The 15,000-nt window shown below is 41.8% G+C and overlaps 2 protein-coding genes across 6 annotated transcripts in view; one reads left to right on the forward strand and one right to left on the reverse strand.

The window, feature by feature from the left end:
- Positions 1 to 8,970, forward strand: part of LOC125046246 (probable thiopurine S-methyltransferase) — a 9,323-nt gene extending 353 nt beyond the window's left edge. The window contains exons 2-5 of the mRNA XM_047644014.1: positions 6,518 to 6,641; positions 6,895 to 7,022; positions 7,957 to 8,090; positions 8,484 to 8,970. Coding sequence (XP_047499970.1) covers positions 6,518 to 6,641; positions 6,895 to 7,022; positions 7,957 to 8,090; positions 8,484 to 8,581 — 484 coding nt within the window. The 3' untranslated portion in view covers positions 8,582 to 8,970. The remainder of the gene's footprint in view (positions 1 to 6,517; positions 6,642 to 6,894; positions 7,023 to 7,956; positions 8,091 to 8,483) is intronic.
- Positions 8,971 to 11,638: 2,668 nt separating this feature from the next.
- LOC125046065 (probable G-protein coupled receptor AH9.1) overlaps positions 11,639 to 15,000 on the reverse strand; it is a 22,481-nt gene continuing 19,119 nt past the window's right edge. For 3 of the 5 annotated variants that reach the window (XM_047643685.1, XM_047643688.1, XM_047643687.1), the window contains 4 exons: positions 14,179 to 15,000; positions 13,898 to 14,029; positions 13,565 to 13,644; positions 11,639 to 12,593 (listed from right to left, as the gene is read on the reverse strand). The exon at positions 14,179 to 15,000 is cut by the window's right edge and continues 130 nt beyond it. In XM_047643685.1, coding sequence (XP_047499641.1) covers positions 12,566 to 12,593; positions 13,565 to 13,644; positions 13,898 to 14,029; positions 14,179 to 15,000 — 1,062 coding nt within the window. In that variant the 3' untranslated portion in view covers positions 11,639 to 12,565. Of the gene's footprint in view, positions 12,594 to 13,564; positions 14,030 to 14,178 lie in introns of those variants that run through there. The other 2 variants (XR_007116619.1, XM_047643686.1) reach the window with 2 other exon arrangements.

Genomic DNA, 15,000 nt, shown 5'->3' on the forward strand with positions numbered 1-15,000 from the left:
CTCTCTCTCTCTCTCTCTCTCTCTCTCTCTCTCTCTCTCTCCCTCTCTCTCTCTCTCTCTCTCTCTCTGACTATCTATCTATCTATCTGAATCTATCTATCTATCTATGAAGCTCTGTTCGGGGCACCTCCTCGCCGGGAGATGTAAACAAAGCCTCGGAGTGTGCTCTCCTATTTTCCTCCTGTTCCCTGCTGTATTCAGACCTGCCATACATCTGCTGCTGTTACAAGCACTGTAAAGGTCTGCTGTATTCCTGAAGGAAGTTTGCTAAAAAGTAATTGTGGACTTAGCATGTAAAGTAGGGTGGAAAAATAAGTTTCTGTGTCTAGGCCCCTCTGATCGGTGTTGCCCGCCATTGCGCATGCGCAGTGCGTAGGCCGTGACGTATTGGTGACTGTCACGTGCTGATCCTGTGCCCTAGCCGAGGCAGATAATGGATTATACAGGACCTGCTACCCTCGCTGACATGGATGCTGATCTAGCACGGAGTGAAGAGGATGATATGCGCCAGTAAGACTGGCCGTCGTTACCACCTCAGGTTGGGGAGACAGACACGAGGCCGATCGCCGCGCCCCGACCCCACTCTTCCAGCAAGCGGCCAATGGACTCCACCTCCGACACTGACAGCGAGCCCTTGTCTCCCGCTGCTAAAAAAAACCAGACGCAGGGGTTCTCCGCCACCTTGCGATACTCATGATGTGGCCCCCGACCCCCGTCCTCTGCCGCGTCATAACGCATCACATAGGCCTACTGCTTTTCCAGCATTTGCTTCACGAGCAGAGTATATCAAACTCATATTTAGAGATAACCCTGGAGTGGATATAAATCTTCGATGGCTGGCTGAGGTAAACCGTGCATTCTGTCTGGATTGGAATCTTGCTGAAGTCAAGATGTCAGCAGTGACGTCTCATTTTGTGTATGTGTCTAAGACTTGTTATTATCTGAGTCTCCCTGAGGCGCCACCACCAACAGTTACCTTCAGTTTTCTTCCATGCCTCCCATCCTGTGAATTACGTAAGATGCGGGATGAGCAACCATGGTGTTATAAATGTTGGGGCATTGGGCACATTTCCCGATACTGCACTGCATCAGAAAAGTGTGCCTGGTGCTCGGGTGCACATGATTCCCGTACCTGCATCCATCATATCCCACCTTCTGATGTTGCATCAACCTCGACATGTCAAGACCCACCATCCACAAAAGATGCGAAATGGAAATGTCCTTGATGTCACCAGCCTGGAGTGAATGTTTGGCATGGTTGTACAAGACGCTCGACCATCCCCCGCACTCTTGCCTTTGCAGCCTCACATATCCCTACACATGTACCACTTGCCACTTCTGCACCACCTTGCTCTACATTCTCCAGTCCAGCTCCACAGGTGTCTGCACTTCAAAAAGCTGTTGACTCCCTTAAGTCACAGTGTGCCTCCCTTGCATCACGCCTCAACGCCATTGAGTCTCGCTTTGACTCTCTGGCAGCCTCACTTGCTGATCTCTCCACCAAACTGGCTACTAACGATACTACACTCAAGTCTCTTATTGAATCCCAACAGGTCATCACTTCTGTTACATCATTTACCGAGAAGTTTGATTCACTAGCTACTCATTTCGAAACAATCACCACTCCCACAGTGGGATCTGTCACTCGTGGCTCGTATCGAAGCAATAATATACCCGCATCTTCCACCTCATCTGGCTCACGCAAACATAAGAGTAATGTTCACTAGTAGCATACACCTTCATATCCTCTCTTGGAATGTTTGTGGCATAACACCTCCAGCCAAAATGACCTCACTTAAGGCATACGTTTATTGTCTTCACCCAAATGTCATCTTCATACAAGAGGCTTTTGTTGGACATGCTCTAGTAATTGTAGCATCCTCCCTCAGTGGTTATATTTCTTATGTTCATCATGTTAGGAATGGGCTCATCACTTATATCCACTTCTCTGTTCAGCACCGACTACTCCGTTCTTCTGATGATGACAGTACCACTTTTCAACTCCTGGAGGTTAAGCTGGGAGAAGGAAAGATTTGTCTCTGCAACATCTATTCTGCTCCAGGAAGGATAAATATTGATGCTCTGCCTTCTCCCATGAACCGCAGCATAGTCTATAAGGGTGAATTTAAAGCTCGACACCTTGCTTTAGGTGGACGTTCCAACACTGTCAATGATAGCGGCACAAGACTCATGAAATTCATGCAGCATAACCATCTAACTCGCTGGGATACAGGAGGTGCCACACATTCTCGAGGAGGCACCCTCGACCACATACTCACCTACGGACTTGTTGCATCTCAGGTCAGGTGCTCATCTGTACCTGCTCTTTTCTCTGATCACCTTGCCCTCAGGCTTCAATACTCGATTCCTTCTGTGAATTCGTCTGCCTATCAACGTACCCAGATCAGTATTCCCCCAAAGTACTGTCCTAGCTATATCTCCTACATGTCTGCTCTCATCTTCAAGCTTAATGTCACTTCTCCTGAGAAGTTATACTCCTCTCTTGTTTCTTTAACACATGATTTTTATAGCCACTATGTTCGCAAGACAAACATCAAGTGCCAGCCTGAAGCTCATGAGTGGACGCTTGATAGACCCATCAAGGCAGCAGAGAGACAGGCCATAGAGGATAGCCATGTCTATCAGAGGGATTCAAACCCAGACAACTTACAGCAGTACCAGACATCCAGTAGTGCTCTTGCTGCCTTACAATAGTGTGTGTATCATGATGCCTGGCATCATTTCATCAATACCATCAATCATCAGACAAGCATAGGGTCCATGTGGTGACTCATCAAGAAGGTAGTAAAGAAAAAGACCTCAAGTGCACTCCATCACAGTCCAGTTGAATATGATTGCCCAAGATCTTGTTGAGATCTTGGGCAATCCAGTGTTCATAGCCTTCCTTCACATATACAAGAGCTGCTCTCCTCTCTGAAAACCCGTCATGCTCTACACCTGTCAGCAGCCCTGATAAGGAAAGATGAGGATGAAGACATAACAATAACAAAGGATGAACTTCGTCGTGCTCTTGCTAACAGTAGGGCATCAGCCCCAGGTGATGATGGCATCACATACTCTGTCTTACGCCTCCTCCTGAAGGTCACCGGTGATCCCCTACTACAGCTTCACAACCTTTGCCTCCGACATGGATATGTGCCGCAAGGTTGGACGAAAAGCCTCATTGTACTTGTTCCTAAGCCTGGCACTGACAAGTTTAGACTAATATCCCTTACACCATGCTTCTGTAAAGTGCTGGAGCGTATCCTCTTGAATCGCCTTATGTATCGCCTTCGGGACAAACCTTCAACCAGGTTATATGGATTCCTGCCACAACGCAGCACACACCATTGTCTATTGGAGCTATACACTCGCCTCCCCTCTACAAGTCTTGTCGCATTCATTGACCTGAAAAGTGCCTTTGACATTGCAAATCCAGATGTGATCCTCGACCAGCCAGTGGACTTTGGTGTTAGTGGAAATCTCTTGCAATGGATACGAGGGTACTTAAGCAACAGATCATCCTATATCCTCTTTAAAGGTGCCTGAATTTCTAGTGGGCCCCAGCATTATACCATTCTGCACACAGTATCTTTACTTGGGTGCTCCAGTTCGAGTCCTTCCCACCACACCAGCACGTCAACGTGTCCATCCCATTGTTCGGGAATTACTGACACGACTACAACGGCGCCTTGAACCCCTTCACTGGTAAACCAACAATGCTGCTGGGGTCTCCATTCCTGTGGCCAGAAATATTTATACAGCTTTTATCCGTTCAGTAGTTGATTACCTATCTCCAACTCTTAGTCAACTCTCCAAGAAAGTGCTAGATCCCCTAGAAAAAAATCAGAATAAGGCAATGCACTGCATACTAGGATGCCCAATGTCCATAAGGATTGCTAACATGCTGCAGGAGCTTCATCTCCTTCCTCTTGTGGAACGAATCTATGCCAATGTAACATTCTTTACTGTTAAGTGTCTCCACTCATCCAGTCTTGCTCCACATTATGCAGGCCACACATGTCTCTTGATCCCAATTCTCGTTCCCCACAACTCCAACCAGGCTGTGCTCTTATTAGCCGAGACCTTAGAAGATTGGACATTAATGTTCCCCAAGAGGAAGTTGACCATGGTCCTCCCCCGTGGCAGATTCCTCCTCTCGCAGTTTCCTACACACCCACCTGTAGGAGGGACTTACCCTGCCAACAGAAACAACTAGCCCTCAAGACCATTAACAAAGTAAGTTCTTCCATTCCTGCCTCTCACACCCTCTACATTGACGGTTCCTTACAAATGGATGGAACTGCAGGCTGTGCTGTCTTCTCTCCTACCATGGAACCACCGTATAGGGGATGGATTGGACGCCGTCTACAGGACTGGTCAAGCTCTACCTCCTGTGAACTGCATGGGCTCCTAGATGCTGTTAGCCTACTTATACGGTCCGGAAGTAATGGACTAGTTATTTGTAACTCGCAGTCTGCCCTTTGAGCCCTCTCCTCGCCAAAGCCTGAAGCCCGTAGCCTAGTCAATCAAATACTGCGCCATCTAGTCACAGCCATTGGACATGCACTTGTAATACATTTCCTATGGATTCCCTCGAGTGTTGGAGTAACAGCGAATGAAGTTGTAGACCGTCTTGCCAAACCTGCCTGTAGGTTTGTCTTACCTGCGGCTGACGTCTCGCCAGCAACCCTCTCCTACTACAAGCGGAAGATACGTGCTTCCGCTCATTTGTCAACCACCTGGAACGCCGAGCGGCCAGCGAGCGTAAGCATCCAGCCTTAAGACCACTTTGCTTCTCATCCCTACAAATACCGACGGTCTTTTGGTAAGAAGACACAATGTGGTGGTTGCCCGGCTCCGGTTAGGCTACAGACCAGTGTGGCAGGTGGGCGAATCAGAGGACGTGCCCCAGTACTCATCGTGTAAGTTGTGTGACGCACACAATGCGAACCACCTACAGCATTACTGCCTCGAGTGCCCAAAAGTTGCTGATCATATATCAAACAGAGACTCTGTCTTAGACATCTGCAAGTTATTAGCAGAGGACAATCTAGATGTAATACTTTTGCAATACCCATATTTTGGTGGCTGTTGTTTATCATTTATGTATTTATTTCATCTTTCCTTCTACATTTGATTCATAGCGTGACCTGCGTGTCATGAATACTCTGTAGCCAACGTTTAATTTGTGTTGTAAAGGATTGGCGCTCACTGAGCAAAATAAATTAATGAAATCAAATCAAATCTTATCTATCTATCTATATTTCCCCAGTCTTCGGCCATGCCATAGGCTTTTGCACATATGTGTTAATGTGTATCATATAATGTGCCATATCATGTCGATTCTTCGGTTTATTGCTTTCGACTGATATTTTCAGTAACTTTCGACTCTTTTATTTTAGTTCCTTTTCATTTCTGTTGCCTTCGACTCTTCATTTCTGTTGCTTTCGAGGTAAACAAAACGAAAAATATATATATATATATCAGTGATTCTGGGGCCATTTTAACCTATAAACGGATCTAGATAGGTGTAATTAGTAAGCAAAAAAAACAAAAAAAACAAAAAAAACATTAAACAGTGGACCTTCGGGGGAGGGGGGGAAGAAGTATAGGAGGGAACAACTGCCCCTCCCTGCCCCCCTCCCCCAAATAACGCCCCTGTCAATATTACCAATATCAGGTCGACCTTACTGCACTTATTCCAACCGTTTTCGTCGTATCATATTGTTAAATCGGAAAGAGTGAAGATACTTTTTCTGTGACTGTACACACACATATATATATATATATATATATATATATATATATATATATGATATAGATATACATAACTGTATATACATGCATATATATATATATATATATATATATATATACATACATACATACATACACACATGACTATATATACATGCGTACATATTTATACATACATACTTATATATATATATATATATATATATATATATATATATATATATACACAACCGCTGTACCGCGGTTACTTAGGAAGGGCATACAGTCATATAAATGTGGTACGGCTAAATAACATGCTAGTAATGAATTGATGATGGCCTAAATCTTGCAGTGTAGAAAATAGCTGTTGAACAAACAATCAAACATATACTTATGTACACATACATACATATGTATATGTGTGTGTGTGTTTATGTAGATGTATATATAGACAGATACACACACACACACACACACTTATCTGTGTGTGTGTGTGTGTGTGTGTGTGCGCGTGTGTGTGTACGTGTGTGTGTGTGTGTGTGTGTGTAGAGAGAGATAGAGAGAGAGAGAGAGAGAGAGAGAGAGAGATTATGCTTTTGTAAATGCTTTAACGCCTACCTGGACAAAATTGGGGCAATGCGTTGTCAGGTCCCCCTCCCGCATGTCCACGCCACTGTTTACGATCATCGCCGTCTCATGATCATTATCATTAAAGTTCTTAGCAGCAACAAAAGATGAAAACGCTAAACAACTGATTTTTCCCTCGGATTTTCGTCAGGTTCTATAACAACGGCCATTCTGTGGTGGGAATCGAAGGCGTCGAGATGCCGATTAAGGAATTCTACGAAGAAAATGACATCCCATACACAACAGAGGAGTTATCCTGGGGGAAACTGTACAGTGTATGTAGCATTATATTCATACTTTTGTTTTCTTTGTTTTCAATGTCGTTGTTGTTGTTGTTGATACCCTGAATATTATAAATTATGCATGTGTTATCCTCTAACATCTCTCATAAAGCATACCAGCATCACTGCATCTTCAGTCACAGGAGCCCTTTATCATTGATTTGATATACCATAATGAATATCTTAATGTACAGTACATTCGTCCTAATAAAATATAAAGTGATATATATTCATCTCCCTTGCGAAGTCGAATGACCGCAGATTGCAGCTCTACCTCTGTGACCTGTTTGAGGCCAAGCCGGAAGAACTGGGCAAATTCGACGCAGTTTGGGACAGAGGCTCCCTTGTGGCTATCTACGAAGAGGACAGAGAGAAGTGGGTGGTTATGTGTACACACACATACACACACATACACATACACATATATACATATATATTTATATATACATGTGTATATGTGTATATGTGTATATATGTGTGTGTGTGAGAGTGTATACATGTGTATGAATATGTATATATATATATATATTTTTTTTTTATTCGTGCCATCACCGATGCGTTATTTGACCAAGTACTTGTCGCCATGTTGACATCATGTAGTTGACTGGTCTTTATACTAGGGTGACTGACCAAGGATCCTTCCCCAGGAGACTAGTTGTTTAAGTAATCATTGTTGGTGGTTCTTAACTCACCATCATATCTACGATAGACTCACCTACTACCGTATCTAGGTTTGATTTACCCAAAATTATGCAAATATCATAATGAATACTTTAATATCACGTGGGCGATGCGAGTGATCAGGGATGCGCACACATGATTTGTGTTGCACTAGCGCTTGTTTGCATAATTTTAGGTAAATCAAATTTAGATATGGTAGTGTATATATATCTAAATATATGTATATATATATATATATATATAGTGTGTTTGGATATATGTAAATATATGTATGCATATATATATATATATATATGTATAATGTATATATGTATATACATACATACATATATATGTGTGTGTGTGTGTGTGTGTGTGTGTGTGCGTGTGTGATATTTATATATGTCTATATATATGTATCTATATATATACATACTCCATATATATATATATATATATATACATATATATGTATTATTATCATATATATATGTATGTATTTATCTGTTATATATATGAATATATGTGTGTGTGTGTGTGTGCATAATTATCTATATAGTAGATGGAAAGTAGAAAGAAAGGTAGTAGCCGAGCGCACATGCAGGGAAAGCCCTTTTATTCCCACGAGTGACCGAATATCAACCCGCAGGTACAGCCAGTTCATGAAGTCCGTCCTGGCCCCCGACTTCCGGTACCTGGTGAACCTCATGCAGTACAGACCCAATGAATTGTTCAGCGGACCGCCCAGGAACATCTCCAACGAGCTCGTCCTTCAGCTTTTTGGTAAGTTGGGAGTCCCTGAAGGGGTGTTATGCATGGTGATTGTTGTAACAGGTTGCTGGCTATGTTGCTGATCTTTGATTGTAGAGTCAGCTGGTGGGAAGAGAGATCCTCTTTTTTTGCCTTTGGTGATGGATATGACATTTTGTTTATGGATATATCAGTGATCAATGTGCGCTCGCGCGCGCAGGCGCGCGCGTGTGTGTGTGTGTGTGTGTGTGTGTGTGTGTGCGCACGTGCGTGTGTATTCATGTGTGTGCATAAGTGAGCGATTGCGTACGAGTTCATGTCTGAATGCTTGTGTCCGGTCGTGTGTTTGCTTACGATTTTACCTCTACGAGACCACCATGGACTGGGACGCGCAAATAACAACATTAAAAGTACCCTTCTCCGCAGGCGACGTGTGCGAGCTGAACGTGCTTGAGACGCTGAAGTGGGGCAAGGATGAGTTTGACACGCAGGAAGTGGTCGCTCTCCTCACCCCGAAGAAATAAATGCATGAAGATCATTTACAAACGAGACACATCTTTATCTTTATTGAGACAATCTTTATTAAGACTTCTTTTGTTGTGTGTTTATCTGTGTATGAAATGTATCAAGATTTTGTGTTAATAATAAACATTCCAATAGACGCACAAAGTATGCGTGATTTATTTTTTCTAGTTTAAAAAGTTATATTGATAAGGGGATGCATCACTTTTGAAGGCTTATAACGATATGCTAAATGTACATATACTGCATATTTACTATCCGAAAGCGTTATATTAGTAAACTCAAAAGAAGTTATTATGAAGTTGTCATCCGGAGCTCTTATTCTGTTGGCTGTTGGTTTATAATGTGTAGTAATTTCTTTTTGCTGAAATGAATAAAAGGGACTCATTGATATTAGTTTGCATCATAATCGTTATATACCCCCCCCCCCCCCAGCAAGATAAGCATAAGTTACGATTTATAAAATTATGTGAAAAGTATGGTAGAGTAAAATCAAGAGGAAACTATAGAAAATAAGTAAAATATCTACATATTTAAAATACGGTACAGTTATGTGTGGTACATGAATGCAGTTTTACTCAAGTACAACAATGTTGTTCATGATAAACTAATCTTTCATTTAACTTCTGTTTTATCTATTGATGCAATTAGATAAAAATTATGTTTCATAATTATCACTACACTTTTTCATCAGCAAAGATTTTAGTATTAAGGATTTGCTACAGTCCTGCATGTGTGTGTGTATATACATACATACATACAAATATATATATATATATAAATATATATATATATATTTATATATATATATATGTAAATACACACATATATATATATAAATATATATATTTATTTATATATATATATGTAAATACACACACATATATATATATGTATATATATAAATATATATATTATTACATGGCTGCCGATCGACCATCGACCTGCGTATGACCGTCAACTAATTGCCTGACCTCTGCATGACCTGACACCGCTTTACTCCGATTGCGACGGACTAACGGGACTCGGAATACGTGGACGAGACATGGGGATTTGTTCGGGTTTCGGTCTTGTCGACTCAGAATGGGTTGTATGGGGAGTAAGGACGAGGGAGGAGGAGAACGACCTTGGACGGACTTGTGGAAGGAGGTGACTATGGCTGGTCGGTGGTCGGAGGAGCCGGGTTGTGGTTACGATAATTTACCTTTTATGTTTGTAAGTTGTCCTTATTAATTCTCCTGTATTACAGTATAGGTATATATCAATATGAATGTTATTTCAGGTGTTATGTGACTTATATAAGTTTGCGGATGAGGTGATTTTCGTACATGTATGTTATCCGGTGATTGGTGTAAATACAAATTAATTATAAATTGGCTTTATACTCCCTACCTTTGCATACCTACATTATATTACTCTAAAACTAGCAGTGCTATAGAAACAAAAGGATATTTATAAATTGTATGACGTTTGACACCAAACTATATGAACTTAGATTGGGTTCTGTTATGCGCCCTGTTCTGCAACAACTAGTGTCATTGTTAGGGATCGAAAGCTACGTAACAATATATATATATATATGTAAATACACACATATACATATATATATATATACATATAAACACATATATACATATACATATATATATACATACACACACAGATATATATATATAAATATATATATAAATATATAAATATATATGTATATATATATAAGTATGTGTGTGTGTGTGTTTAGATATGTAAATATATGAATATATATGTATATGTATATATAAATGTGTATATATGTATGTACACACACACACACACACAAGCCCCCACCACCACCACATACACACACACACGCACACACGTATACATACACACACACACACACACACACGCGCGCGCGCGCACACACGGACATACACACACACGCACATATTTATATATATACATATATATGTATGTGTGTATGCAAATATGTAAACATACCGTAGTTGGCAGCATATTTAACACATGAGTAAACAGTAGATACATAAATACATAGCAGTTAGATAAATATGTAAATATATTAAAATAAATTGTATATGTGTGTCTATATATATACACATACACACACACACATATATGTATGTATATGTATATATATATATATATGTATATCTGTGTGTGTGTGTGAGTGTGTGTGTCTGTGTGTGTGTGTGTGTGTTTTTTTGCTATAAAATACTTATCTATAGTTTGCAACATCTAGTCTACGCCTTTTCGCATCTGTTATTTAACATTCCTTCCATTACATTTTTCCTCAAAGATTAACAATCAAGTTCATGAAAGTTTATTTGCGTTAATTATAGCTTCCCTAGCCCAACCCTCCTGGTTAATGAGCTTCAATCTATCACTACTCGCCTCTATATATCATCCCGAGATAGATCATTAAGGGCCCACGAACCGACTTGTCAATTAATTACAAGTGGCCGGGAATTTGATCCTCGGTGGCGGCTTAGCATTATCTTCGTCAACACAGCCCGCCCGTGTGTCTTCGGTTTCGGGCAGTTGTTTACTTGGGAGCGAGAGGGTTAGACGCTCGATCTTCCTCTGTTTTATTTGCCGAGATTGTTTTGTTTGTTGTGTTCGCTTTGTGGCGAAGATGTTAATTAAGGTGGCATATTGTATGTTTGGGTATGATAGCTGATTAAATGCGATGGAGTGTTTTAAAATTTTCTATAAAAGAACGCGAGTTGCTGACATCATATTAGTGCTTGTTAAATGAGAAGAATAAGTAGATGCTGCTTATCTACGTTTTATGACGGTTGCATAAAATAAAATTGAGTAAATTAACGTTTTCTGTGCAAGAGTATTACTTGCGCTGAACATGTTATCTAATTGTAAGTATTGTATTACCGTTTCCTACGATAGAAAATAGACAACTCATGGAACATTTATCGCTTTTTAATGTGGTGGGTTATTTCTTTTATACTGATTACTACTGTACAGTTGTAGTTATAAACCGTTAGAGCTTATTGTTCCTCACAACTCTAAAATGTAAAAGGACGCAGAAAAAGAAAATTCAATTGTGTATGTCGTTTACGTTTATTTACAACATAACACATAAGGCAAACTTCTCAGTGATCGATTTGGCTCCGTATGATATGACTAATCAGATGACGTCACTGATATGAATTATCACACCGTTCGGTACGTTTCAGACGATTAACATACGAACACATTAGTTATAATATATACAAAGGACATATATGAGTCATGTCCTTTCATAAAGAACACAGATGTAAATCAGGATCGCAAAGCATATGTCCAGGGTACATGTCACTATACATTAAAATACACGAAAGCAAAGCAGGAGTAGAGAACACTGAATGAATAACACCAAATGTTACACTGACTCTCTAAGCATGTTAAACACTATCATTTGGCTTGTCCATGCGCTCTGCGCTCAGTCCCTGGGGGCAGATTTTGCGGAAATGTTTACTACGAGATAATGATTTATTATTTATTATAGTGACTATGATTAATACTACGCAGTAGTATTCATTTCTTTACATATTACCCAGCCTCGATATTTATTCCTTTATGTGACCACATATAGCATGATATATTCAAGGTAATTTTTAAGCCTGAAAGCACAGCCTTTCTCTAATGCACATTTATACATATGAAGATTATTATTGAATTCATTAGAAGAAGGACGTACTATTATCCATTGACTTGTTTATTTACGTATCTGACGTTAAATATTATTTATCACTAAAACATCGACTAGACATTATTTTTTTCATTGAGCATAACAAGAAGAAAACAATGGAATGCCTCTTATACTTGGCACTTGAACTTGTTATGATTGGACCACGGGAAAAAAAAACAAGATTTTCTTTTCAACATACGATTTGCTCTACTCGTCGCGTGGTTATAAGCTACGGCCCAAATCGCTATCTCATCCTGTGTTCTTGGACAACTGGGCAGCTCGATCACCAGGCGTCGGTGACCTAGAGTGCGCGCTCGATGGTCGGTTGCCTGCAAGACACTGGGAGGTAGCTAGCATTTGCAGTTCTGTGATTACTCTTATCTCATATTGTGTGAAGAACTCTCTCTCTATCCATCAATATATCTATCTATCTGGCTAGCAACACGCATCTCTCTCTCTCTCTATTATTATTATTATTATTATTATTATTATTATCATTATTATTATTATTCCCCTCTCACTATCCATTAACCTATCTATCAATCTACCCAGCCAGGCATCCCCCCCCTCTCTCTCTCTCTCTCTCTCTTTCTCTCTCTCTCTCTCTCTCTCTCTCTCTCTCTCTCTCTCTCTCTCTCTCTCTTCTCTCTCTCTCTCTCTCCCTCCCTCCCTCCCTCCCTCTCTCTCTCTCTCTCTCTCTCTCTCTCTCTCTCTCTCTCTCTCTTTTTTCTCTTCTCTCTCTCTCTCTCTCTCTCTCTCTCTCTCTCTCTCTCTCTCTCTCTCTTCTCTCTCTCTCTCTCTCTCTCTCTCCCTCCCTCTCTCTCTCTCTCTCTCTCTCTCTCTCTCTCTCTCTCTCTCTCTCTCTCTCTTCTCTCTCTCTCTCTCTCTCTCTCTCTCTCTCTCTCTCTCTCTTCTCTCTCTCTCTCTCTCTCTCTCTCTCTCTCTCTCTCTCTCTCTCTCTCTCTCTCTCCCTCTCTGTGCTGTGTGGCGCGGTGGTAGCATTCTCGTCTAGCAATTATGCTGACCCGCGTTCAATTCCCGTGCTCCCAGCGGATGGTAACCCCGGCCATTCCTTGACACGTGAGTGAATTTAGAACTAAAATATACAATTACACCAAACATAAGAATAACCATGGTAACAAATGGAATTAACTAAATTATACCCCCCCCCCCCCCTCTCTCTCTCTCTCTCTCTCTCTCTCCAACCTGTCTCTTATCTCTTCTGTCTTTCCTTCCCACTCTTCCCCTTCTCCTGCCCCCCCCCCCCCACTTCTCTCAATCGATAATTATGCTTGCTTACCGTGAATATTTGTCTTCTGGATTTTTATTACAAACGACATCCTTATTTGATCCTTTTCCCGCAGCCGTTAATATGTCGAACTGAAACAACAACAGAAGTTTCTTTGAAATGACTCTCACTGAAGAAATAAGTAAAAGTAAAAAAAGTTTGCAGTATAGACACTAGAAGTTAGAAATGTTTTTTGTTGCTGTTATCTCTACCTAAGGTTGTGTTTTGAATTTCCCTTCTCGCTATATTTTTTCGTGTTACTGTAAGTGTATTTAGAGTTTACAGTTCGACACATTCTGTGTTCTTTGAGTTGGTAGTGGAAGAGTGAGAGCATCCCCTGTCAACCTTCGCGTGGGCGGCCAAGCCACACACAGCCTTCTTGAGCACCTCCCTCACGCTGCTCACGAACACGAAGTACAGCACGAAGTTCAGGGACAGCCCGAAGGCCTCCAGGCAATTGGCTATCGCGCGAAACACCTGTTGGATATTTGATCAATAAGGAATGGAAAAAAATACTGTTATTTTGGTATGGAAATGTGAAATCGGGGAGTATGGGTTGCATCAATTTTTTTGTCAACAACTTTGTATATCTTATCGTTATCTTCACTGAAAGCAGGGTGGCTTACTTCAAGGCCAAAATAACCGTAAGTGGGGCCGTCTATGTCACTGAGGGCCAGCACAGCAGCGGGCAGAGTAGTCGCCAGGAAACTCACGACGATAGCCACCAGGAGGTAGACGAGCCTCTTCTCCTGGTGCCGTCTGCTTTGGTCCTCGCTCCCTTTGCTGGCCGAGCTGGGCTGCATGGACACCAGCGGCTTGCTCCTCATCTGGTTGCGCTTCGCTGTCGTCTTGTGGAAGGTGTAGATGATGCAGCCATTGAGCACAGCCAGGATGATGGCCGGGAAAATGCGATGACACAGCTCCACAAAGAGTTCATAGTGCTCTTTTGCCGACTCGTTGGTTTGGTTAGACTGGTACGTCCACCCAGCTCCGGACACGGCACACACGACCTCCAGGAAGAAGCCCTGCGGAAAATACAATACCACGGGGACCAGGAACGAGCATACTATCCTGATTGCAGCCAAGCGAGGCGCGCTGATCTCGACGTAGCGCCTGGGATGGCACACGGCGATGTAGCGGTCCACCGACAGCCCCACCACGATATAGACACTGGCACTCGTTAGCCCGTTCATCAACGGAGTTTCAAAGTGGGCGTAGTAGAACGCCCATCCATAGGGCAGTTCTTCCCTTTCAAGAAACACGATCGCGGGCACAAGGGAAAGGGAGGCCAGCATATCCGCAATCGCCAGCCAGAAGAGGTATCGGTACGTGGTCGTCTGAGCTTGACGGTTCTGTTGATGTTTCTGGAGTTGATTGACCTTCCAGAGCGTCAGAATGTTGATCACGTTGGTCAGCACACCTGTGATAATCAGCACCGGCATGACGTA

This window comes from Penaeus chinensis, chromosome 38 (assembly GCF_019202785.1).
Source record: "Penaeus chinensis breed Huanghai No. 1 chromosome 38, ASM1920278v2, whole genome shotgun sequence".
Taxonomy (NCBI): Eukaryota; Metazoa; Arthropoda; class Malacostraca; order Decapoda; family Penaeidae; genus Penaeus; species Penaeus chinensis.